This window comes from Denticeps clupeoides, chromosome 17, assembly GCF_900700375.1.
Source record: "Denticeps clupeoides chromosome 17, fDenClu1.1, whole genome shotgun sequence".
NCBI classification, from domain to species: Eukaryota; Metazoa; Chordata; class Actinopteri; order Clupeiformes; family Denticipitidae; genus Denticeps; species Denticeps clupeoides.
In genome coordinates this window covers 6,263,677-6,288,024 of record NC_041723.1, presented here as the reverse complement: position 1 = coordinate 6,288,024, position 24,348 = coordinate 6,263,677, and the positions used below count along the sequence as shown (strand labels likewise).

Here is a 24,348-nt window from a genome sequence, read left to right as displayed (position 1 = left end):
ATCTGTGCTGAATGCACACACCGACCACCATTGTGTCTGACAGGTCAAGCAAATAATTTGTGCAGTGCCCACAAATTTGATCTGGTTTGGTATATGCAGAAAAGCACTACAACCGAACTGTTCTCACCACTCGCTGGTGAGAAGAAGACGTCTCACATGCTGTGAATCTAATCTGCTCATCCTTCCTTACATCACTGACTTCAGGGTCAGGGAAGGATCAGCCTGCAGGAGAGTGCTTTCCAGCTCAGGAGGTACGTTCTCTCAGTTTCGAGTGTTTACGCTCTTGTTGAATTCAAGCACAAACTGCTTTCTGAAGAACATGCAACTGACGCATTTGCCTGGGCACTGGGGTTCACCTTTCACGTCAGGGTCGTAAAAAGAGTTCTTGAGTGCCCGGTGGCCTTCTGCCATATTTACTCAGAAAATACTCATTCAACAGCAACCGATGGAAAAAGTGTAAAAAAAAAAAAGTCTGCCAAATAATTTCATTGCAGATGAAATATTCACAAACAAGGCGTTGTGCATGCTCTGATTTACAACACACTCTTATTTTCCAATTACAGAAGTAAACATTTGAGAAAAATCCAAAAAGTATTCCTATTTAGTCGTCATATCGCAACACACACTCACTTATTCTTTCCTTAGCCCTTAAAGGACATTTTGCTTTTTTGCTTTTGCAATCTCTCCCTCTATGCCTCCCCTTGTCCCATCCCTGTCTTTTCTTCACCCACTCACCACAATGGCGGAACGCAAATATCAGATCATATCTACTTCAGACCTGGTGCCAGTTCTCCAAGGCCTTGGCAGCAGTGAGACGTGGGCAGATGTCCATCATGTTGCTTCACCCTCTTCTGAGCCCGTCCAAATCTGGGCATGGAACAAGCGTTGTGGCAGGAGATCGAGGTGCCATGCAATGTTGAGACGGGGGAGGTGGTGAGGCCACGTGTAGGCCCAAGACTGGGGCCTTACGACACTCTCATTATTAGGCTATCTTTATATGCATTATGTCTGAGAGGCTCACTCCACTCAAATTCTGAACAGGAAGTGAGAAAGTTATCATTCACTGTGAAAAAATTCCATTTTTTTCTTCAAACATGGAATCAATTTTTGTGTGTTTTACAACTTGGATAAAAACATTTTTTATTTATAATAATACTATTTAATTTCAAGACTGCTTCCAGCCTTGCCACTTATTTAGTTAGAAGTAAGAATGTGATTTATTTTCCCAAAGGGTCGCATTTTTCATGAGACAATATAAAACCGATGGGAGAAGGAACAGAAACCGCGCTTGGAATCACGCTTCCCACTGGCTTTCCAGGGATAGCAAATGAACATCACTTCTTCTGTTATTCTGCATTTAGACCTTGAACAACGGTCTGAGACAACAAAACTCGGCTTTGTGCCAATAAGGAAGAACCAGCAGACCTTGACATGATGAATACTTGGTTAAATAACTGATGGCAGGAAGACAAAACAGCTTCATGAGAAGATACAGATTCTTTGACATAGAATTCACTATTCCACTTGCTAATTGCAAGTTCTACAACATCTCTGTGGCGATTATATGATATTTTCACAATAACAACACGCATGATGATTTCTGCACCTTTGAAATTAAAATACTGTAAATACACTGTAGTAAAAAGCCAAGAGCATGATGAACAAAAAATTCTGCAGTAGCAGCTACAGTCATGGCTTAATACCAGACGCCAGACCTACTTACAATCAGTAGTTACAGGGACAGTCCCCCTGGAGACACTCAGGGTTAAGTGTCTTGCTCAGGGACATGATGGCATTAAGTGAGGTTGTAACCTTCTCGCTTGTGGACTTCTGGCTTATAGACAAGTGTGTGACATACTAGGCTACTAATTCCAACCCTTATAATGATAATTCATGATGTTTTTTTAACGTAATCAATTCCGATGATAGAAAATGTGTGTGTGTGTATGTGTGTGTATGGCCGATGGCAGTTTTCCCAGGTTCTCAGTTGTTAGCGCCGTAAAACTGAAGCTATGCAGATATGAAAACAAGGCTAAATATAGATCCTCCCCCACGACTGGAAACCTGTCGAGATCTTCCAGCCTTCCAGCTGCAGAAACCAAATGAAGTCATTGTTGTTGTCGGATCTGGCTCGCCAAAGAACGACTACCGAGGCGCGTCATTAAAGTGGATTGAACCAGGTTCAAAGAAATCGGATCCTGAGAAAAGCGGGCGCGATAAAAGACCAGCATGAGCACACCGCTTGCATGTCTCCCTCTCGCTCTCTCTGCCTCGCTCCCTCGTGCTCACGGTAGTTTCCATTTTAGAGTCGGCGGCCTGCGTGCGTTTTTGTACTCAGTGAGCCAAGCAGCCTTGAGCACTCCACAGCGCTCAATGGCGGCTCTCGGAAAACGCAGCGGCCCACTCCCACCTTCCGAATGAGCTATTACCATCAGAACACCTTCGGAATCGAATTCCTGACGCCTTAAAAGCTTTTCCACTGTAGGCCATTCATAATACGTGAAAGAAAAGCTTTTCTGTTGTGGACTGGGCTCTCAATGCCAATCCTGGCAAAGAGGCCCAAGGCAAAGAAGCTCATCCAGCCCCCTCCTTCCCCTCTAGATGTTATCAGTGATTGTTAAATAAATTGAACTGAAATCCAATTTTTTTTTCCGCCCCCCGCATCTCTTTCCAGGGCCATGTGGTGTGAAGTAAAGTTCTCTGGACAGAAGAATGGGGATTCTGAAGTAAAACCACAGAAATGCCACATCCCGCAAGGGGCAGAATAATTGTTTACACCCCGCTACCCCTTGCAGTGTGTCTCACATTCAAATTCAACTGTTTGTTTTATTCGTCCCATGTGCAAATGCTACAGACATGTTTATAGTGAGGCCAAGAACAATCTCTAGTACAATAAAATATTAAGAAAATACATACATAATAGCCAGATAGGGTTGCACGGTCCAACATCACAGCCAGGTTCAGTGGTTTCTCTAAACTCCTTGGAAAATGCCCAAGGTAGTGATTTGTTGTGTGTGTGTGAGTCCCCACCCTATGCCCAATGTCCTAAGATGGACTCCAACAGCCGTGACCCTGATAAGGAATAAGCTCTCTCGACACATCTAACTTAACTTCAATATATAAGAAGTTCAGACACATGCCTATGAACCAGAAGACCCAGGTTCAAATCCCACTTATTGCCATTGTGTCCTTGAGCAAGACACTTAAACCTACATTTCTCCAGGTTTTTTGGGGGTGTTGTATGTTAGCTCAGTAGGGGACTTTTACTCTTGACACAGTCAAAACATCAAATTTAAGACATGCATGGATTAAATTTAAAAACTTTGCTTTGCAGACAGAATTAATTATGTTCTTGATAAAGAAAGATATTACTGCCATCTGCTGGTAAAGGAAGGAATAATAATAAAAAAAGTGAAGTGATTGTCATTGTGAAACACTGCAGTACAGCGACACAACGAAATGTGTCCTCTGCTTTTAACTCATCACCCTTGGTGAGCAGTGGGCAGCCATGACAGGCACCCGGGGAGCAGCGTGTGGGGACGGTGCTTTGCTCAGTGGCTCCTCAGTGGCACCTTGGCGGATAAGGATTTGACACAGCAACCTTCTGATTATGGGGCCGCTTCCTTAACCTCTAGGCCACCACTGCCCTATTGACACAAAACACAACACAAAACATGTGCATTTGCTTAAATTAGTGACATTAATAAATTAGAAACCCCCCAAAAATCAATCCAAACAAGTCACACACATGCTTAACAAATATAGTAACTTTATTATGTCAGTGTAAAGTCCAGTGTCACATTCATATTCCACACAAAAAAAATTGGGGTACCTTCACAGTTGTTGGTACTTTATTGATGCCTTACTAACCACTTTTTATCCTTGCCTCTTACACCAGACTACCAAATGGTACACTTAGTCAAAGGGGACAGAAAATCATATTGAGGAAGCTACCCCATTACATTCAAAACTAGTTTTCAAAATGATAACCACCAAATAATTCAAAGTGCATTTAGTACAACAATTAAATACGTTAGGAATAAAAAAAATTAAATAAAGGCAAATAATAATGGTAAAAGAACCATACAATATATATTATGCTTATATTATAAATTATATTATAAAGAGATGATGAAAAAAACACCTGGTCTTTTATACTCACAAACTATATTACATTTAATCAGTGTTCCAGCGTTTTCATTACATTTTGATTTGATAAGCTAGCCCACAAAGTTTAATTGATTCAGCAAAAAGGCAGATTTGCCCAGCACAGTGAAGCTACTGATGAGACAAGGACATCATTATCTTAATTCATGCCAAAATATTTCACAATTTTCTTTTCATTGTTCCCTTTTTTACAGTTCGGAAGGTAATGCAGAAGGCACATGAAATCAGACCAATTATAACTTGCTTATCCACAAGTCAAGGCTGCGTTGGAAGTAAGCAAGGGGATTCTCCACGTCAAAACCAGTCGTAAACGCAGGCTTTTTCTCAAGTGCAACAGCAGCGACGACTATGGCCAACAGCGCCGTGAGCCCCCATATCTCCCGCCGCTTGCCTGACGCGGGATCCAGGTACATGAAGAAGTGCACAAATCCCGGTAGGGTGGCTAAAGCGTAGCACGTGTGCTTGTGCGCTTGCGTGAAAAAAACCCCAGGGGCACAGTGAACACGTCGCTCACTTCGTCCGATTGGGACGAGCACGGAAGGATTCCTCGATGAACGCCACAACGGGTGTTACCAACAGGCCTCGCTGTGAACAAGAGACAACCATCAATTCTCTGCATGTCCTGTACATGTGGCAGAATTGACAATAAAGCTGACTTGATTATGCAGAACATCAGAACAACCGTAAAATCCAGTCTACAGTCGTGGCAAAAAGTTAAGTATGACACAAGTACTGGTTTTCACAAGTTTGCAAATATTCCAGAATGTTATGAAGAGGGATCAGATGAATGGCAAAGTCCCTCTTTGCCCCAAAAATGAACTTAATCCCAAAAAAAACATTTCCATTATCCTTGAGTTGCATAAAAAGGGCTTCACAGGCAAGGATGCTGCTATTAGGATTTCACCTAAATAAATCATTTATTTGAACCATTTATCGGATCATCAAAAACTTCAAGGACAGAGGTTCAAGTGTTGTGAAGAAGGCTCCAGGGTGCCCAAGAAAGTCCAGCAAGTGCCAGGTCCTTCTGGTGCCACCAGTGCAGAACTTGCTCAGGAATGGCAGCAGGCAGATGTGAGAGCATCTGAAGAGCAGGTGAAGATTTTTGGAGGATGGCCTGGTGTCAAGAAGGTTAGCAAAGAAGAAAATGTAGTGTCATTGGAGTGCTGATGACTGGGGTAAAATCATTTTATCTGATGAAGCCCCACTCCAATTGAAAATTGGGTCTATGGCCAGGAAACTCTCTGGACCTTAATCCAACTGAGAACTTGAGAGAACTGAGAACTCCAAGCACTGATTATGAAGGAATAGGTCGCCATCAGTGAAGATTTGGCCCAGAAGTTGATTGACACCATGCCAGGGCATTTCAGGGGGAAAAAAAAAAAAAAGGCCCAAAATCTTTTCTTTTTACTATTTGCATAAACTTGATGTAGTTGTCAATAAAAGATTTTTGAAACTTATAAAATGCTTGTAATTATAACACACCACAGAAACGACAAAAAGATGTAAAAACACTGAAGCAGCAAACTTTGTGAAAACCAGTATGTGTGTCATTCTCAAATGACTGTAGGTGTGTTGCGTGAGTAGGGCTCATACTGTCTGAGTATCCCTGGAAACCAGTGGTCTTCGTTTTAACCCTGCAACTACATTAAATGTATTAAAGTGTGAATTAGAGTGAAAAACAGAGACGCACCTTGGTTACCATGGGCCAAAGTCTGCAGACCACTTCCACCTGATCAGGAGGAAGACCGATCTCCTCTTCAGCTTCCCTCAAGGCCGTTTCAATCTCATCTCGGTCCTCTGGTTCGTACTTCCCTCCAGGAAAACACACCTCACCCGCATTGCTCCTCAGCTGAAGAGATAAAATGGCATCTCCATGAATTAACATTGGCTTTGAATTTCTCAATTCTTTTCAAAATAAAACCCCAACAATGACCATAACCCTTACCCTATAATCTCCGGCTTTCACAGTTGTCAAAGTACATGACGATGGGGTGGTAGTAGCCGAGTGGGTAACACACTCGCCTATAAACCAGAAGACCCAGGTTCAAACCCCACTTGCTACCATTGTGTCCCTGAGCAAGAGATTTAACCCTAAGTTGCTGCAGGTGGGGACTGTCCCTGTAACTACTCGCTCTGGATAAGGGCGTCTGGTAAATGCCAGAAATGTAAATGTATGATGTGGATGATGTACCTGGAGTTACACATGCAGTCTGACCCTAGCTGAAAGGCGCTATATTAAAAACCATTCAGTCTGGAACTTTTATTTTGAAACGTGGCATACATACGTAAATTGAACGAGCGTTTGAATTGTGTGTGTGTAAGTTCACAGAGCGTACGAGGCTTTGTGAAAGTGCACATTTCTAGGTGTTTGATGATGGCTGAGAGGAAATCCAGTCGAACACCGAACTCCCTGCCGACGTTACTGAGGGTCTGTTGGAGAATGAAGGTCCACGCACCTGAGGGGACCGTACAGTGAGGAGGACGTGCAGCTCCCCTCCTCTCACAAACAGCGGGATCAGCACAGACGCTTTTGGCAGAGCGGGCAAACAGGACAGCGAATTCCCAACCTCGAACCTTCTCAGAGCTTCTTTGGCCTTTTCTTTAGCATCCATTCTGCACATGGAGTACGCGGAAGTCCACACGCTCGCTAGCCATAAGTAGGCGCGGAGGTGGAAGCAGTCAAAACTGACCCGCGTACAGAACACAGCATGTTGTATCCGTTTCAGTTGGTCCTATTTTTGATGTCGCGCCATATTTCTCAGCAAATACAAACCCCCTCGTTCCTCCTTCACCTCCACAAACAACAAGCGCACACACCCGGAAAAGGTCGCAAGCGAAACGTGACGTCACCAGCACCGCTAAACTTCTAAGTTGCCAAGTCGGTTAGATTTAAGCGACATTTAGATTCTAATCAAGGTTTTTCAAAAGAAGTTAAGATATCACAGAGCAAAGTGCAGTATATACGATATTATTACACTCAGACTCTATACTTATATTATGAATGGTTGACCACTTATCTAATTAATGTCACTTTACGATACATGTTACAGTTACTTATTATTTATTTATTGCTGCACTATTAATACTGTTCTGTTCTTATTTTCTCTTTTTGCTTTGAGCATGCTTTTAGGACAAAATAATGTCCCTCGGGATAAATAAAGTGTATTTCTTAAGAAATCTTATTCTTATTGCTATCACGAGATCTGGCAACAATGCAAATGCTGCAAAAGTCTTATTTTCCAACATTTTCTTTATTTTACTTTATTTTTTTGTGATAGTGCTATTGCTTAACTGTTGCCTCTTCACCTCACGAACACCAGAGGTATTGGTGGACATTGGCCGTTTCCACGGACGCCGAGGCAACGGACTTCTACAGACTGACCCCGGATCAGCGCGAAGTCGGGCGTCCTCGGCCGCCGAGGCAACGGACTTCTACAGACTGACCCCGGATCAGCGCGAAGTCGGGCGTCCTCGGCCGCCGAGGCAACGGACTTCTACAGACTGACCCCGGATCAGCGCGAAGTCGGGCGTCCTCGGCCGCCGAGGCAACGGACTTTCTACAGACTGACCCCGGATCAGCGCGAAGTCGGGCGTCCTCGGCCGCCGACACGCCAACAGGAAGCGTGTAGGAAGCAGAAGCAGAAGCCCGCACAGCACCGGCCGCCGGTTCCAGTCCGAGACCCGGAGCACCGACGTTTAAAAAAAAAAAAAAAAAAAAAAGCCATGGGCGGTGCGGCCAGCCAGCTACCGAAGGAAATGGTGTCCGAGTATCAGGTAATATAGTAACCCCGACCGACAAACTGTTCCCCAACTAAACCCAACCAGCGCGGCGTTAAAAACACGACCCTCGTGCAGTTAGCTAGAAACTTGGAATTTCCATTAGCCAGGAATTACTTTTCAAGCAAGAAAAGCGCGATGTGGTGAAGTAGTTGACGTTCGTTCTTGTTCAACCTTGGCAGGAGCTGACGTTTTTAACCAAGCAGGAGATTTTGCTGTAAGTATGTTCCTCTTTCTTAGAAGCCGTCAATGCCTTTTTTCTTTCTTGTTTTTTTAGAAAAAAGTAATTGCTTAAATTCTACTTTTAAAACGTCATTAAATGTTTAGGTGACGTGGTGACAGCACTTCCTTGTCAGGAGAAGTTTGAGAACTGAACTCTACCCTCTTATCGACTCGGTTTAGCGTGTTGTCAGCGTCAGTGAGATCGGGGGATGGGAGATGATTTTTTTCTTTCTTTCTGGGTTTTTCTTAAGAGCACACAAAAGATTCTCAGAACTGCAAGACAGGGACAGTCTAAGTTCCAGGGTTCCCATGGAAAAGATCCTGACCATGCCAGAACTTAAGGTGAGAAGAGTTTCCTCCCGGCGTGAATCTTGGAACAATTTGATCCATGTTTTTCTTGTACGTTCTGGCTTGCAGTCTAATCCTTTCCGGAGAAGGATATGTCACGTTTTCTCCACGTCGGAGCCAAACGATGGAAGCCTGACCTTCGAGGATTTCTTGGACCTCTTGAGTGCCTTCAGCGACTCTGCAACGTTGGAAATCAAATCCCACTACGCGTTCCGTATCTTTGGTAAATCGTAGTAAATGCTGACTGGCGTCGTGTTTGCTCTTTCAACTGAAAAAATGAATCACGCGATTGATTGATTGATTGATTGATTGTGCCGGTGCAGATTTTGATGACGACGGGACCTTGGATGCGGGCGACCTGGAAAAGCTGGTCAATTGCTTGACCGGTGACACAGACGAGACGAGGCTGAACCCTGAAGAGATGAGACAGTTAATAAAAAATGTACGTCCACTGCATTTAACGCCCTGTACTCCCTGCACGGTGCTCAGTTTTTTTTGCTATACCACAGATCCTGGAGGAGTCTGACATCGACAAAGATGGAACAGTGAACCTCTCAGAATTCCAGCATGTTATTTCCAGATCTCCAGATTTTGTCAGGTGAGAAACCGTTGTGACGCATGTTAAGGAAATATAATTTTTGTCACAACAACCAGAAATAAACATGAATGATATTTAGTGAGGTGTTGGAAGTACCAGAATTTACACAATCCGACATGCACATTAAAGTATAATGAATGAATGCATGTAACACTGACAACAGCCCAATGTTTTATTTTATTTTTTTTAGCTCTTTTAAGATCGTGCTGTGAGGATCCGCGGCGACAGCCACTGTAGAGCTACGTGTAAATTATTTTACCTTTTACATAAAAAAAAAAAATAATAATAATAATTTGTACCTTAATATATTTCTATGGGTTTTTTTATGATTTCTATTTCCATGGGGGAGGGGGAAACTTTTTTTCCTGTTTTGTCAGAGCAATAAATAAGCTTTTTCATGTTATGTACAAAGTATTAAAACACGGAAAATAAGGTTGAGTTCGGTTGTTTAATTTATTTACACACACTACAGTCAGGCTTCCATTGGGACGAACCAGAACAACATGAAGGTTCTGGACGTGCAAATGCAAATGTGTTCCACTGTCCACACGTTACATCTTCCACGTGTAATCCACGACTGGAGAAGAAGTCCACACGCTCAGCCTGGTCCGAACTGCACGTCCCACCTTGTCCCAGTTGACCATACTCACCTAATCGTGAGGATTACAAGCTATTACTAATATTATGACCACGAGTTATTAAGTACTGCCTACTCACCCCATCCCCATGTGTAGAGATCGCCTGTTCCTGGAGTGAGACAAGCGTGTTTCAGATGGAGAAGAGGCCTTTTGTGTCTGACGGTCAGCGGTATGAAGGCGGGCTCACCTGTGACAGCAGCGGTGTGGCGAGACCCACAGCTCACCTTGCAGATTTCTGATACCTGAGGAATGTCCAGCAAGGCTGGGAAGGCTTGAATTGAGATGAAAACACCATGGCTGGACTTTCCGTCTTCTCCTCCAGGCAACGTGGTGTCTAATTGGAAATGACAGATAATGTACCGTGTTTTCATTTCAATAATAGCGATGATTGAAAAATTTTGGACGCATTCAGCTCACCCGTTGCGGCCCGAGTCAAGTCTTTTTTCAAGCCACGCGATGGCAGGCCAAGCTGCCCACTCTCGTTCCACCCCCAGACATAAAGATCTCCACCAGCTGCCCACAAGAAATGAAGTCATATCCAGCACACTTCTTCACAAATGGGTTTGAACACCAGAGAAAAATGTTAATGTCTCACCGCTGATGCAGGCAGAGTGCCAACCACCAGCTGCCACGCTGCTCATGGGCACGCCCCACAGGGCTTCCAAAGCTCGAGGCTCTTCTTCTGGAGACAAGAGCCCATGTCCCAACTGACCGTGGCTGCGTGAAAAGTGAAATCAGCGAACACTTAAGATTCCTGCACAAAATTCAAGAGTCAAGATCGGTTTATTGTCAGTACAACAGTATACACAGTATACCGTGTATTGAAATACTGTTTCACACAGACCCCCCATAGTGCAATCAAAAGAAAATTATATATACATACTAACTAAAACTTCAGCTTAAATACTGTACAGTATCTCTATAGGAGAAAAGTAGAACTTTTCTGTGCAATGAACAAGTGGAACAGCACACAAATGGACAACATCATGTAGGATGCTAGTAAGTGGATATGTTGGATATTTCAAACAGGACACACAAGGCAAAACAAACGTGCAAACTGTGCAGGAATGTGCAAAAATGAGGTGCATACGGCTGGAAGTATCTCACCTTCCTCGGCCCCATGTGTAAATAGTCCCATCTGCAGTTAGGAGCAGAGCATGTTCTGTTCCCAACGCCAGACTCACAGCACGCAGGTGGGGCGCAAGAGAGCGGAAAAGTGGCGGTTTGGACGCCACGTACCCCTCGGAGACCAACGGCAGGGAGACTGAAAGGCCTGCAATAGCATGCAAAAGTGGGGAGATTTAAAAAAAAAAAAAAAAAAGAGACTGGAATGGGCCATGAAATATTCAGATGTGTGTTTGAGCACGGGCAACGTTGCCTGAAGGATCCTGCTGCCTCTGACATGCGAGTGTCGTCTGAGCGTCAGTGCAACTCCAACACTCCACTCTGTCTGAGAAGCGGAGTGTCACGTATCGTTCCCCGATCTGGGCATCCACACACCCCTGGCTGTCGGGCACATGTCCTCCAGCGACGCCAAAACCGGACAAACACACTTGCCGGTCACCTGAAACACATGACACAGAAGGGCAAATCGTAACAGTCTCAAGTGTGATTGCTGCAAACCCTTCTGTCCCCTGGCTCTGGCCCCCACTTCCCTTACTTAAATGCATTCAAGTTTTGTTTTACACCGAAGGAAATTACAAATATTTTTATATATTAAAATATATATTAGGGAATCACACACACACACACACACACATATATATACACACACATACATATATATATATACATATATATACATATACACACACACACACATATATATATATATATATATATATTTTTTTTTATTTTTTTTTACGTATAGTTCAGATATACAGTACAGGCCAAAAGTTTGGACACACCTTCTCATTCAATGTGTTTTCTTTATTTTCATAACCATTTACATTAGTAGATTCTCACTGAAGGCATCATAACAATGAATGAACACTTAAAAAATGTACTTAAAAAAAGTGGAGCCCTGACCTCCACAGTCACCGGACCCGAACCCAATACAGATGGTTTGGGGTGAGCTGGACCGCAGAGTGAAGGCAAAGGGGCCAACAAGTGCTAAACACCTCTGGGAACTCCTTCAAGACTGTTGGAAAAGCATTTCAGGTGACGACCTCTTGAAGCTCATCGAGAGAACGCCAAGAGTGTGCAAAGCAGTAATCAGAGAAAATATTTTGAAGAAACTAGAATATAAACATGTTTTCAGTCATTTTTTGTTAAGTACATAACTCCACACGTGTTCATTCATAGTTTTGGTGCCTTCAGTGCGAATCGGCCCTGTATTCAGAAGTAATTATTTCCCAACAGATCGTCACTGCGCTCACCTTTCACTGAAAACGTGACAACGCGACTCCAGCTTGCTTTCAGACGGACGCCGTCGTGTTCCCCCCTCTCTCCCTCCGATTCCCGAAAGGGAACATTCACTTCGGTGGGAAAAGCGACTTTAACCTGCGGGCAGTCGCTGTCGCCAGCAGGAGCATCAGCCGGGTTAATTTGGCCAAACGCATTGAAACCAAAGCCAAACCAAGTCATTTACAAGATCGCCCGGTTCAGGCAGCATTCAAAATAATGTTTAAAAGACCGACGAAGATAAAAGAGGCAAAATAATGTGCCCTGTCAGCTTAGAATTGATTCTCTGTTTTGATTCCTGCTCGGCGCCATGCTTCCGGCGCGCGCATGCGCACAAGGCCTTACATTTCACGACCTCGTCGAACGTGATGACGTCACGGCTCCCACGTCAGATGTTTTTATTCTGCGCATCAGGACACCAAAATAGTCAACAAGGCAACAGAATGCTTAGCTTCAGTGTTCTTTATTAAAAATGCGCAGACAATGGCGCATACTTCAAACAAGTGTGAAACGATTAAAACGCGGTAATACTTGTGAACACAAATTCAAACATTGTACTCTTCACTGCTAGTGGAATGAACAGCAATCGCTCATTTAACATTCATATAATTTACAAACCCTACTCATATATAACAATGATACAGACTTCAAAATGTATGAGCATATTTTGGAATGGAACTGTGTGAAGTAAACAAAGGAATAAGTGTGCAATGAATATGCTGAACATGTGGTCTTACACCACAGCTGGTGCTACATAAACAAGTCCGGTCGGTTCTGGAAGGAGCAAATTCAAGATTCGCTGCCCCTCCTTATGCTTTTATTAAAACACCACAACTGGAAACCCTTCGGAACCTCCCCCTGAAATGTTGCATTCAGTCACTGTTTCAGACAGAACCTTCACGAATCACTCGTCGCCTTCCCTACGCGCCCCTCTGCGCTCTTGATGATTCCATAGCGCACTGCCACCTCCAGACACTGCTGGGCAATCTTCGAGATTGGGCCCCGGGCATCGGTGTCCTCCTTGGCCATGACAGAGAGGATCTCTAGAGCCTCGCTCTCCATGAGTTTCTCTGTGAGGTCACGTTCTGCTTGCATGATGTTCAGGGCGATGACCACGCCGCGGTGCCGCAAGTCCTGGCTGTCACTCAGCAAAAGGGCCTGCAGGATCTCTAGCCAGTGGCTGGTCTACAAGTTGAAAAGAAAAAAAAAGATAATCGCTTTTAGTCTTGCGTGGTCTATAAAGAACTGAACTCATATTGAAAAAGTACATTTAATTAAAACACAGAGATGAAGACGTGGGATTTACGGCTTTATCAGAGCTCACCGTGCCAGGTATGCGGGCACACAGCTCAGGCTGCTCAGCAGTCAGCATGGCCAGGGTGCCCGCCGCTGCCTTCCTCAGCCGCTCGTCCTCCTCCCCGCAGAAGAGGACGACCAGCTTCAGGCGGTCATTGCCTGTGGCCAAGAAAAGCTTCTGCACCTGATAAAGACATCACACATCACAATATAGACTTTAGTGCTTTTAGGCTCCATGAATTATTGATCAGGTTCCTCGGCTCCTTTCCAGACATCATTAAGTCAGTACACAAGCAAAAACCAAACAAGACGTCTCAGCCAGAGATGAAAGCTGGGAGGCAGACTCACCTCGGTGCTTAAGGCCAGGTTGCACATGCACTCTGTAGCTGCAGCTCGAACCAGCTCGTGCTCCTCAAACATGTAGCCTTCAACTTTTGACACTGCTTTTTCCTTAATGATCTTCTGCCTGCTCAATATTTTACAGTCTGCAGTCAGTAAAACGGCAATAAAAACCTTGAAAAAGCCTAGTCACATACAGCATCTCACAAAAGTAAGTGCACCCCTCAGATTTTAGTAAATTACTGGTCCCTTCAAAATGAATAAACACAGACTAAACCGCTGGAAAAAAGTGAGTGAATACACCCCTAAGTGAAAATGTCCAAATTGTCGGTTGCTGTCATTGTTTTCTTTATATACAGAGCCAGTCAAAGGTTGACACACCCAGTATATGGAGGCTATGAAACATTTTTTTTATGTTTGATTAATCAGATTCCACTGTGTAACCTCTCTTTATCTTTCATGACTGCCCATAACCAGCTTCATAAGATGCTCATTAACATGATTGATAAAAAGAACTGCTGAAAAATAATCTCCATTGTCTTAGAGAGTCTGAAATGCTGTCGTAAAAGCATTTATAAAGCATATTGTTAAGTACACAATGTGAGTTACTAATATTACTCAGACAGAGAAATATTCATAAATGAGTCTGAGAGTCTGAGAATGGTTGTGTACAATAGCACTTTACTGAATGCACCAATCTCATGCAGCTCGTATTAACATACATGCGTTGAGGAGAGTAGGAGCAGATCTGTGTAGATGAGTTTAGTTTTACACCCCAGCAGCGTAATGCAGGGTTATGAAATGATCATCATCTCACATTTACACTGAGGCAACATTTTAATTAAATTGACAGACCTGAGCCTTTCATTAATGCCAGCTAGGTTGGTCAGCGCCATCAGGGCCTCAAAGTTCTGCAGCAGTGTGCACTCGAGATGCAGCAGGTTAACCAGGGGACGCACCACCTCATAGATCTGCAGTCCGGGAGAAGGTCACACAACTGTTAGCATGTTTCTGGGCACACATCTCACACTCGGTCAGTGTGTCAGAGTTAGTGTGAGGTTTGCAAATGCAGCTTGTGTAGAACTGGGGACAGGTCCTTACCCTCTCCCCAGGGAAAGCAATCTCTGGATTGGAAGTGATGGTAATTTTGGCCAGAGCCTGTGAAGCTTTGACCTTCCCCACATCCGTATTCTCAGTGGCCAAAGGGATGAGCGCCTGAGAGAAAAGAAAAAAAAAAAAAAAAGAGACCTATGTATAATTCTGTCATGAATCTAACCGGTCCAACTTTAAAAATGATCAAAGAAAAGGCAGCCCGACCTTTCCCCCACCCTGTGCCACCACCATGCCCCTGTCCTCTTGCCGCTCCACCAGGGCCAGGAAAACTCTGCAAGAGGTCAGATGAAGAGATTCTTGTAGTCCAGACCAACTCAATTTCACACACACTTATTCTTTAGCAGGGCCACGACTGCTGGAGCCCATCCCTGCACGTGGGCAGGGGTTTATCGAGGATAGAGCACAAGCCCACCACAGAGCGCGCACGCACACACACACACACACACACAGACCATATAGTCACACACACAAAGAACAAAAATGATTTCTTCCCAAATCAAATGAATGAGGTGAGAGAATGAGGTATTTCCATCCTTTCAGCCCTTGAAATGAACTCTGAGTATAATAATAATAACTATAATAATAATTCTAATACAGTGTAATAAGTCTGATTTTTATTGTGTACATATAGGCGAAAACTCCAAATGAACACAAACCTGTCAAAATTGAAGATCAATTTTTTTTTTCTGTTGGCCCACTTTTTGAACCACTTCTAAAAAGCGAGAGGGGTAGTAGGGTGGTAGTAGCCAAGTGGACGCCTATGAACCAGAAGACTCAGGTTCAAATCTCACTTACTACCATTGTGTCCCTGAGCAAGACACTTAACCCTAAGTTGCTTCAGGGGGAGACTGTCCCTGGAAATACTGAAGTCGCTCTGGATAAGGATGTTTGATAAAATATCGTAAATGTAATTTAACCCTGGCACGGTACCTTGCAATGCACTCTTTACATGCGTCTGTAAGGGCGGGGCTCTCCTGCTTCACCATGCACACCAAAGCTGACACCACACCCGCCTGCAGAAGCTTCAGGAGACGCTTCTCCACGAAGGACTGAGCATCCTAATACACAAAAACACAACAGAGACACACGATTTAAATGAACGTTGCTATGATTCTTTTTTATGTCGGTGGTAGCAGCCTAATGGGGTACCAGAAGACCACAAAGTCACAGGTTCAACCTCCACTTACTACTACTGTGTCCCTGTAACTACTGATTGCGTCTGTTTAATGCTTTACATGTAAATTTGTGTTCTGTGTTCTAATTGCATGGACCAATACAATGATTCTCAATACCTTGGGATGCTCTTCAGGCACATGCTGCTTAGCATACTTGGCAAGTTCCACCAGCTGTGGGTCGGGCTTCTCCACATCATAGCTGTTGGTACAGTTCACCAGAGTGGAGCCCACAGCAAACAGCACTGTCTTGTCCTCCGACTGCACAAAGGACAGGAGCGGAAACAAATGGAAGACACTCAGCCTAGAGCATACGTACGTTTCTGCAGGAGTTCCTGTCAGACAGAGAAAATGTCAAGATTACCTTGGCCAACTCAAACATTGCATTCAGGGCTTTCTTGTCCTCCACAAGATCCTCCTTCACATCAGCATCAAATGTCAAGTATGCCAGCCCTTCAACAGCCCAGCGCCGTGAAGTTGCAGGAAGAGAATCATTGCATAGCCATCTGTCAAAAAACAGAACTCACTACCATCAATCATTTTTAATGTGGCGTTCAAGAGTAGGAATGGGGTTCAGAATTTAAATGAAAAACTAAAAAAAAAAAAAGGGGACCCACTTCCTGCACTGCTTTGCCAGTTTCAACGTCGAGCCCTCTGCAAACTGCTTCATGCTGAAATCTGTGCCTCCGGCTGAGCCAAGTTTACACAGTCCCTGAAAGCATGTCACAGGCACATAAAGCCACTCCGCTACTGTAACCACGACAACCTGTCTTTCTGCCATTAGTAAGGCCGCCGGCGCAGCAGCAGCACTCACCACTAAAGCCCTGACGCGTATCCTGTCGTTCTCGCTCGTCTTGTAGAGGTCCTTCAGCAGGGCCACGCCGTTGGCTGTGATGAAAGAGGCTCTCTTGGCCTTTCCTGCAGCGTGTATGAGGGTCTCTACCGCCACCTGTTGATGGATGAGGTTCTCGGACGCGCACATGGCAATGACTGTTTCCATGACACCCGACAGCTCCAGGGTGCGGTTGCCCACGTCGCTAGGACCCTGCAGCAGCACGGACACCGCCTGGATTGCCCTGACTTTACTTTCCAGAGCCGGTTGGCTAAAATAATACCTGCGCAGAAAATAAACTTTTCACACTACTGGTTTCACACAGATGGTTATGTTAAAAAATGTTATGTTGTTGTGGTCTCTTTTCAGAGCTGTATATATTGTCATAGAGACACATTCAGCACGTATTCATAATATATAGTAATACAATTCTATAGCTTGAGAATACTAATTTTTTTTATTTTACTTTATAATTACTAATTGTTTTTCCAGCGTGAGACGTGAGGCTTTAAAACATTCTTCTAGGCTAAGCACAGCAGATGTGTGGAGCCTGAAGGACTCATAATGACTTTTCAACAAGCCGACTCAATCACTACATACTGAACAAGCTCATTAAACCCCCATTGTTCTGGTAAACGTCTAGACACGATGTCACACGGCACACAACAAATAAAACACACGAAGAACAAGTGATCTGTAATGACAACACACTCACTGGACATATTCCTCACATAGACGGTTGAAATTCTCCCTCTCGGAGTCACACTTCAGGTCGTCGTACAGTTTGTTGAGCAGCACAGAGCAGCTCATGGGGGTGTTGTCAGTGAGTGGCGGCCCGTCGGCCAGCTCCGGGACAGTGCCAGCGACCTCCAGGACCTTCTTCAGGCCTGCGGTTAACATGGACAATGGACCTAAGGACATTTGACTGAAAGATGCAAAATAAATCTTGCTTTTCGTTCTCCTACCGTGGTCGACCGTCCACAGTGTGACTGAGTTGTCTGGGTTCCTCAGAGATTTCCGAGGCACCTGCTTCACAAGCAGATTGATGGCGCTGTCTCGGCCCGGTCCAGAAACGGTAGCAGCGGGCATCATGTCCAAAAGGTGCTGCAACATGGAGCGCAACTCACGAGAAGGCTCTGTGCAGCACCATATACATGTAAGAAGTGAGATTATGTATAAAAAAAATGTGGCACATTTTGCACGTCCAGGAACAAAAATGTAATGTATCAAAGCGCTGAATGGGTTCTCCTACCAGGCAAAATGGCCTCATCTTTCCCTCTGATGTCCCTTTTCATGCCTTCCGTCAGGGCTTCAAACATAACCTGCAGAAGGTGGCAGGCTGCCAGGGACACGGCGGAAGCCCCAGAGCCCATAACCGCACACAGCTGTGGCATCCCCAGCTCATGTACAATAGCCATGGTCTATCAATAGAGATTCAGAAGGTCCACGTTTAGATATCCAGGAAAGTGGTAGCATGGCAAAAGACTTTCTTTCTTTCGGGTAGCAGATTCTCACCCTGGACTGATGTCCCGTGCAGAGTCCAACTAGAGTCCTGAGGGCAGAAAGAACAATGTCTTCATGGTGGGATGCCAGAAGCTTCTGAAGGAGTTTCACACCGTCGTTCCGGAAGACCTGCTCAGCTCCTGCATCCTCACGAGAGAGCACTACCAGGTTCTGAGCAGCCTGGAGCACGGGGAAAAAAAGGAGACTGGTAATGCAGAATGTTCGTTGTCAGTCGGCACACCTATTTTTACATTGGACAAAAAAAAAAAAGACTATGAGATAAGTAAGCTTATGCGGTAAAATATATATGTTTGGTTGCTGTACTTCCTTGTTAAAAAAAAAGTTTTTTTGCTTTTATATCAATCTTATTGGTCCCCTAATACTGTATCTGACGTCTTCGTCTTCCTCTGCTTATCCGGGTCCGGGTCGCATAGGGAATCCCTCTCCCCAGCCACCTCCACCAGCTCCTCCGGCAGGACCCCAAGGGGTTCCCAGAACAGACTGAAGATATAATTTCTCCAGCGTGTCCTGGGTCGACCCGGGGGCCTCCTGCCCGAAACACCTCCCCAGGGTGGCGTCCAGGAGGCATCCTGACCAGATGCCCGAACCACCTGAACTGGTTCCTCTCGATTGTGGAGGAGCAGCGGTTCAACTCTTGAGTCCCTCCCGAATGTCCGAGCTCCTCACCCTATCTCTAAGGCTCTGCCCGGCCACCCTACAGAGGAAACTCATTTCGGCCGCTTGTATCTGCGATCTCGTTCTTTTGGTCATTACCCAAAGCTCATGACCATAGGTGAGGATTGGGACGTAGATCGACCGGTAAATCATGAGCCTTGTTTTCTGGCTCAGCTCCATCTTCACCACGACAGATCAGTTCAGCGTCCACATCACTGTCGATCTCCTGCTCTCTTCATCCCTCACTCATGAACACATAGGGTGAAAGTAGCCTAGTGGGTAACACACTCGCCTATGAACCAGAAAACCCAGGTTCAAATCCCACTTACTACCATTAACCCTAAGTTGCTCCAGGGGGGGACTGTCCCTGTAACTAGTGTAAGTCGCTCTGGATAAGGGCGTCTGATAAATGCTGTAAATTTAAATGAACAAGACCCAGAGATACTTAAACTCCTCCACTTGAGGCACGACCTCTCTCCCGACCCGGAGTTGGCTAGCCACCCTTTTCCAGTCGAGAACCATGGTCTCTGAATTGGAGGTGCTCATCCCAGCCGCTTCACACCCGGCTGCGAACCTACCCAGCAAGAGCTGAAGGTCAACTGATGGCTATGCGGACCAAACTCACGCTCCTCTGGTACAAGGACTGAATGGCCCTTAACAAAAGGTCATCCACCCCATACTCCTGGAGCGCCCCCCATAGGGTGCCCCTGGGGACATGTTATAAAACTTCTCCAAATCCACAAAACACATGTGGCAACCTCCCATGTCCCCTCCATCTCCCCAGCAAGGGTAAAGATCTGGTCCACAGTTTCCACAAATCCACATTGCTCCTCCTCAATCTGAGATTCTACTATCGAACGGACCCTCCTCTCCAGTACCGTGGGGTAGAGTATCTGAAGTCTCTTTCCGAAATTCATCCCTGGTACAGAATTAGTAATTCCGTCATTTTAAATGCTAATCAGGAGGAGAGAGGCCTATAGAAGCGTGGTGGCATTCATGGAAATGACTTCATCAACACAATTCACAAACCACAATGTTTGGTGCAAACAGGAAGTCATGTCTGCGTTTTTCCTAAATAAAAAAATTCCCCTTGTGATCACATAAGGGGACAAATCCCAGATCTGACAATCTGAGAATGACATAAGACGCTCTCTCTACACCTCGTATTAATGTCAAATAATCTCACAAAGTGAATTTCCGTGTCAGGGGACACTGTACATGTAAATAAAGAGAAAAAAATTACTTTCAACCTACTTTCTGTTTGTCTGAGAGCTGTGCGGAGTCATCCAAGAGCAGCTTAAACATCTGCTGGACTCGGGCATCTGTGGAGGAGAGCTGGCCCGCCTGCAGACGATGATGGTCCGTTTAATGAAATACTCTTCGCACACACTGCACGCTCTAGCTCACCGAGCCATTCTAAATCCACAACTCCTCACCTTCTGCTGGATCTGTGTTCCGAGCAGCCGCAGCAGCTCTTGGAAGGCCTTGTTCTTGGGCTCGAGCTGTGCACACTTCTGAGCGTCCAGAAAAGCCTGGTCCAGCCGACCCAATTTCTGCAAGGCCTGAGCCCGGCGGAAGCGAGCTTTAATGTCTCCTGGATCTGAATCCAGAGCTGTAGGTGAGGACAGGGGAGTTACTAACACACTTTGGCAACATAGAAACATAGTCCCTCGGTTTATGAACCCTGAGTGTCTCCAGGGGGACTGTCCTCATAACCAAGTCGCTCTGGATAAGGGTGTCTGCTAAGTGCAACAGTGATAGAAATTGTGTCGTATCGGGATCGCACCTTTGGAGGCATCTGCCTCTGCTTTGGCGTAATCCTCCAGTTTAAGGTAACATGCTGCGCGGTTGCGGTGGAGGACAGCGGCTTCGGTCTGGTCGCCGCTGAGCTTGAGAGCTTTGGTGTAGCAGGACAGAGCTCCCTGCGCATCGCCGCTCTTGAAGAGGTGATTTCCCTCCTCCCTCAAAGTAGCGGCGTCCTGCGACATCGTCGGAAAAACGACCTACTAAAAAAAAGTTATTGTAAACGTATTTTTTTTACTTCCCTGCGTATATTTATTTACGCTTTCGCGGACCGCCGCGGACAGCGCAGCTAGCAGCGTGTTCTTCCGGGTATGATGCGCGTTGATGACGTGTACACGAGGCCCCGCCCCGTCGCTGTGTTCCATAACCGTAAAAGGTCGCGCAGACGCGAAGGGGACGCTCCTGCATACTTGCATTTGCTTCTGTCCTGGCAACAATTCTATGTCCTTTAACGGAAGATAAAACTATGTCTAATGTCCCAATATATATATATAAATTCCTTATAGTGCGACCTATATACAGTACAGACCAAAAGTTTGGTCTGGTTTTCTTTATTCTCATGACCATTTACATTGGTAGATTCTCACTGAAGGCACCAAAACTATGAATGAACACATGTGGATTTATGTACTTAACAAAAAGTGGAGACCTGGCCTCCACAGTCACCGGACCTGAACCCAATCTAGATGGTTTGGGGTGAGCTGGACCGCAGAGTGAAGGCAAAGGGACCAACAAGTGCTAAACACCTCTGGGAACTCCTTCAAGACTGTTGGAAAAGCATTTCAGGTGACGACCTCTTGAAGCTCATCGAGAGAATGCCAAGAGTGTGCAAAGCAGTAATCGGAGCAAAGGGCGGCTATTTTGAAGAAACTAGAATATAAAACATGTTTCCAGTTATTTCACCTTTTTTGTTAAGTACATTTTATTAAATTTTTGTTACGTTTGAGTCTAATCTTCTGCAGATTGCAGCATAGACCAGTGCTTCAAAAGCCTTTCAACAGTTGTTTGTGAAGTGCTCCCTCTTCCAGTAATGTGATGCCGTGCACTCAGTTGCCTTAGAGACAGAGTCCCTGGTCCTGAGGGATCTTGCTCTAAAGGAAGGCCTTTGAGCCCCTGCTATCACTAAGGCACTGCCGTGGCTTTGTTCTGCAGACAAATTGAAAAGCAGCGCACCACCAAGGGTGGGTCATAGATTTGCTTTGCACCATTGAGCCACCGAACTGGATAAGCCCCCTCAGCAGTGGACCAGAGATTTGCCAATGACTTTGACATGCTCCACTGCCAGGTTGGATGGAAAATCTTACATACAGAGATGGTCTTTCAACAGGCCAACAACAAAAAAATGAATACACTCAGTTTAGTAGTGTATTTAGTAACAGTTCACATTAGACAATGTTTGCAATGGAATGGTCCTACATCTATGTTACTCTGATGGCGAAGCTCTGTACCACTTTTGACTGGTTCAATTTACATTCAATCTTTTACATTAGATGCAATATGTTCCCCAGACTTTTTTTTCTTTTTTTCTTGTCACTACTCTGCAGCAGCCCTGATCGCTGAACGAAATCTCATGCAAAAAAAAAAACCCAAAAAAACCTGTGTGACCGTTCCACTGTTAACAATGTCCCTTCAAACCTTAAGATCCATTGGGTGGCACTGCCGTGCCACACACAGTCTATTAAACCTGTATCTTTGGTAATCTAATATGCTGTACCATGCAACTTAATAACTCATTACATTAGCTTGGCAAGAGGAATGTTTAGTCATAGTAAGACAAACAGCTAGACAGGATGAGTTTTGGTTTTAAATGAGCACGGTATCCAGGTTACTCACAATTTCATGTAGAATCTCTCATATTTACAATATATTACATGCAACCGAAACATTACACATTAAATTTCAATTCACATGTTGCACATCTGCCTTCATCTTCACTTCACCTGCATTGCCAGGTATTTACAGATTATACAGAAGTGACGCATCTTTGCTGCTTTCTTCTTTTGCATGAACAGGACACCGCTCTTGACAGGCCTGCTTTTTTGCCGACGCGCAGAGCAGAGCAGGGCATTGTTTCTCGAATGTCTGGCAACGGCTCAGAAGAAATGGTGCTAAATGGTAAATAATTGACGAGGCACGCTGAGAGTTCTCAGGTTATTGAAAGAGGAACAGGGAGCTACGAGTGCTGCCTCGCTGCAGCTCTGCTGTCAACAGGTAAGGTGAAAAAGAGCATCCTTCCCACGTCCCAGTATACTAAACGTCCATGGACCATAGACAACACCCCAATTTGCATCATTTTTATTTATGTATAAATTGCACGGAACAAATTACTTAGGGGTTATTGTTGCAGCAGGGAAAACTGAAAATTGCATACAAATATGTGGGTTGTTTTAGTTTCCATGTCAACCTACAGTAGCGCCTTTTAAATAAGATTGTACAACTGTTTTTTTATTGCCGAGCACACAGTACTCCTATATACACAAATTTTATTAGTATATTTTGTAAGTATGTTTTTGGCGTAACAGCCCCCATCCTCCAACTACCTCACACTTCCTAAAGTATTGGTGCATGACGCATGACACACTTTATGCTCATCTAAAAATAAGTCTGAGAGTGTTAACTTCTCTTGTACATCAGCATCCGTCCCACATCCAAAACGCGACTCTACTTTGTATATTCTTAAATTAAATTCCCAAACATCCCAGGTTAAATTACAATCATGCAACATGCAATAACTGCAAGAAGGCCACTTCTTGGTTCGTTCATATCATGATGTTCAAATTACCAAATTATCATTGACTTAAAAGAGGAAGAAAAAAATATGTACAGTACAGGCCAAAGGTTTGGACACACCTTCTCATTCAATGTGTTTTCTTTATTTTCATGACCATTTACTTTGGTAGATTCTCAATGAGGGCATCAAAATTATGAATGTACACATGTGGAGTTATGTACTTAACAAAAAGTGGAGACCTTGCCTCCACAGTCACCGGACCTGAACCCAATCCAGATGGTTTAGGGTGAGCTGGACCGCAGAGTGAAGGCAAAGGGGCCAACAAGTGCTAAACACCTCTGGGAACTCCTTCAAGACTGTTGGAAAACCATTTCATGTGACGACCTCATGAAGCTCATCGAGAGAATGTCAAGAGTGTGCAAAGCAGCAATCAGAGCAAAGGGTGGATATTTTGAAGAAACTAGAATATAAAACATGTTTCCAGTTATTTCACCTTTTTTGTTAAGTACATAACTCCACATGTGTTCATTCATAGTTTTGATGCCTTCAGTGAGAATCTGTAAATGGTCATGAAAATAAAGAAAACACATTGAACGAGAAGGTGTGTCCGAACTTTTGGCCTGTACTGTATATATATGATCTACACGTGATATACTTGAGGTTTTTTTTTTTCATCGGCTAGATTTTCCAACCGAGCTGTGAGTTACAGCGCAAAGACGAGCCGTCGCACC

The 24,348-nt window shown here is 44.6% G+C and overlaps 3 protein-coding genes and 1 pseudogene across 3 annotated transcripts; 1 reads left to right on the top strand and 3 right to left on the bottom strand.

Annotated features, from left to right (window-relative positions):
* Positions 1 to 4,257: 4,257 nt before the first annotated feature.
* LOC114767128 (peroxisomal coenzyme A diphosphatase NUDT7-like) lies at positions 4,258 to 7,247 on the bottom strand (annotated as a pseudogene).
* A 561-nt stretch (positions 7,248 to 7,808) lies between these two features.
* Positions 7,809 to 9,550, top strand: LOC114766960 (calcium and integrin-binding protein 1-like). Its single transcript, XM_028958349.1, has 7 exons — positions 7,809 to 7,941; positions 8,127 to 8,161; positions 8,418 to 8,508; positions 8,584 to 8,737; positions 8,838 to 8,956; positions 9,024 to 9,112; positions 9,303 to 9,550. Exons 1-7 carry the CDS (start codon positions 7,891 to 7,893, stop codon positions 9,322 to 9,324), a joined length of 561 nt encoding a protein of 186 aa, XP_028814182.1. The 5' UTR covers positions 7,809 to 7,890; the 3' UTR covers positions 9,325 to 9,550.
* LOC114766959 (RCC1 domain-containing protein 1-like) lies at positions 9,547 to 12,472 on the bottom strand. The gene is made up of 8 exons (XM_028958348.1): positions 12,129 to 12,472; positions 11,129 to 11,314; positions 10,858 to 11,023; positions 10,346 to 10,467; positions 10,168 to 10,263; positions 9,938 to 10,084; positions 9,830 to 9,859; positions 9,547 to 9,762 (listed from the first exon to the last, which is right to left on the bottom strand). The coding sequence occupies exons 1-8, from the start codon at positions 12,334 to 12,336 to the stop codon at positions 9,566 to 9,568; spliced, it is 1,152 nt and encodes a 383-aa protein (XP_028814181.1). The 5' UTR covers positions 12,337 to 12,472; the 3' UTR covers positions 9,547 to 9,565.
* Positions 12,473 to 12,600: 128 nt separating this feature from the next.
* On the bottom strand, positions 12,601 to 21,189 carry LOC114766966 (protein unc-45 homolog A-like). The gene is made up of 18 exons (XM_028958356.1): positions 20,870 to 21,189; positions 20,520 to 20,695; positions 20,338 to 20,427; positions 18,421 to 18,588; positions 18,158 to 18,326; positions 17,871 to 18,041; positions 17,621 to 17,792; positions 16,888 to 17,188; positions 16,691 to 16,785; positions 16,438 to 16,579; positions 16,194 to 16,334; positions 15,832 to 15,959; positions 15,106 to 15,172; positions 14,890 to 15,003; positions 14,644 to 14,759; positions 13,798 to 13,915; positions 13,478 to 13,633; positions 12,601 to 13,338 (listed from the first exon to the last, which is right to left on the bottom strand). The coding sequence occupies exons 1-18, from the start codon at positions 21,069 to 21,071 to the stop codon at positions 13,051 to 13,053; spliced, it is 2,814 nt and encodes a 937-aa protein (XP_028814189.1). The 5' UTR covers positions 21,072 to 21,189; the 3' UTR covers positions 12,601 to 13,050.
* Positions 21,190 to 24,348: the final 3,159 nt, after the last annotated feature.

Bases quoted from the DNA above. Each gene is read 5' to 3' on its own strand.
- LOC114766960 (XM_028958349.1), top strand. From the start codon at position 7,891: ATGGGCGGTGCGGCCAGCCAGCTACCGAAGGAAATGGTGTCCGAGTAT. The intron at 8,509-8,583 runs GTGAGAAGAGTT...TCTGGCTTGCAG, and splicing joins TGACCATGCCAGAACTTAAG to TCTAATCCTTTCCGGAGAAG. The intron at 8,738-8,837 runs GTAAATCGTAGT...GTGCCGGTGCAG, and splicing joins CTACGCGTTCCGTATCTTTG to ATTTTGATGACGACGGGACC.
- LOC114766959 (XM_028958348.1), bottom strand. From the start codon at position 12,336: ATGACTTGGTTTGGCTTTGGTTTCAATGCGTTTGGCCAAATTAACCCG. The intron at 9,860-9,937 runs GTGAGCCCGCCT...GTCTCACTCCAG, and splicing joins CCACACCGCTGCTGTCACAG to GAACAGGCGATCTCTACACA. The intron at 9,763-9,829 runs GTGAGTAGGCAG...CCTCACGATTAG, and splicing joins TCTCTACACATGGGGATGGG to GTGAGTATGGTCAACTGGGA.
- LOC114766966 (XM_028958356.1), bottom strand. From the start codon at position 21,071: ATGTCGCAGGACGCCGCTACTTTGAGGGAGGAGGGAAATCACCTCTTC. The intron at 17,189-17,620 runs GTGAGTGTGTTG...TTTTCTGCGCAG, and splicing joins CTATGTGAGGAATATGTCCA to GTATTATTTTAGCCAACCGG. The intron at 14,760-14,889 runs GTAAGGACCTGT...CCCGGACTGCAG, and splicing joins TTGCTTTCCCTGGGGAGAGG to ATCTATGAGGTGGTGCGTCC.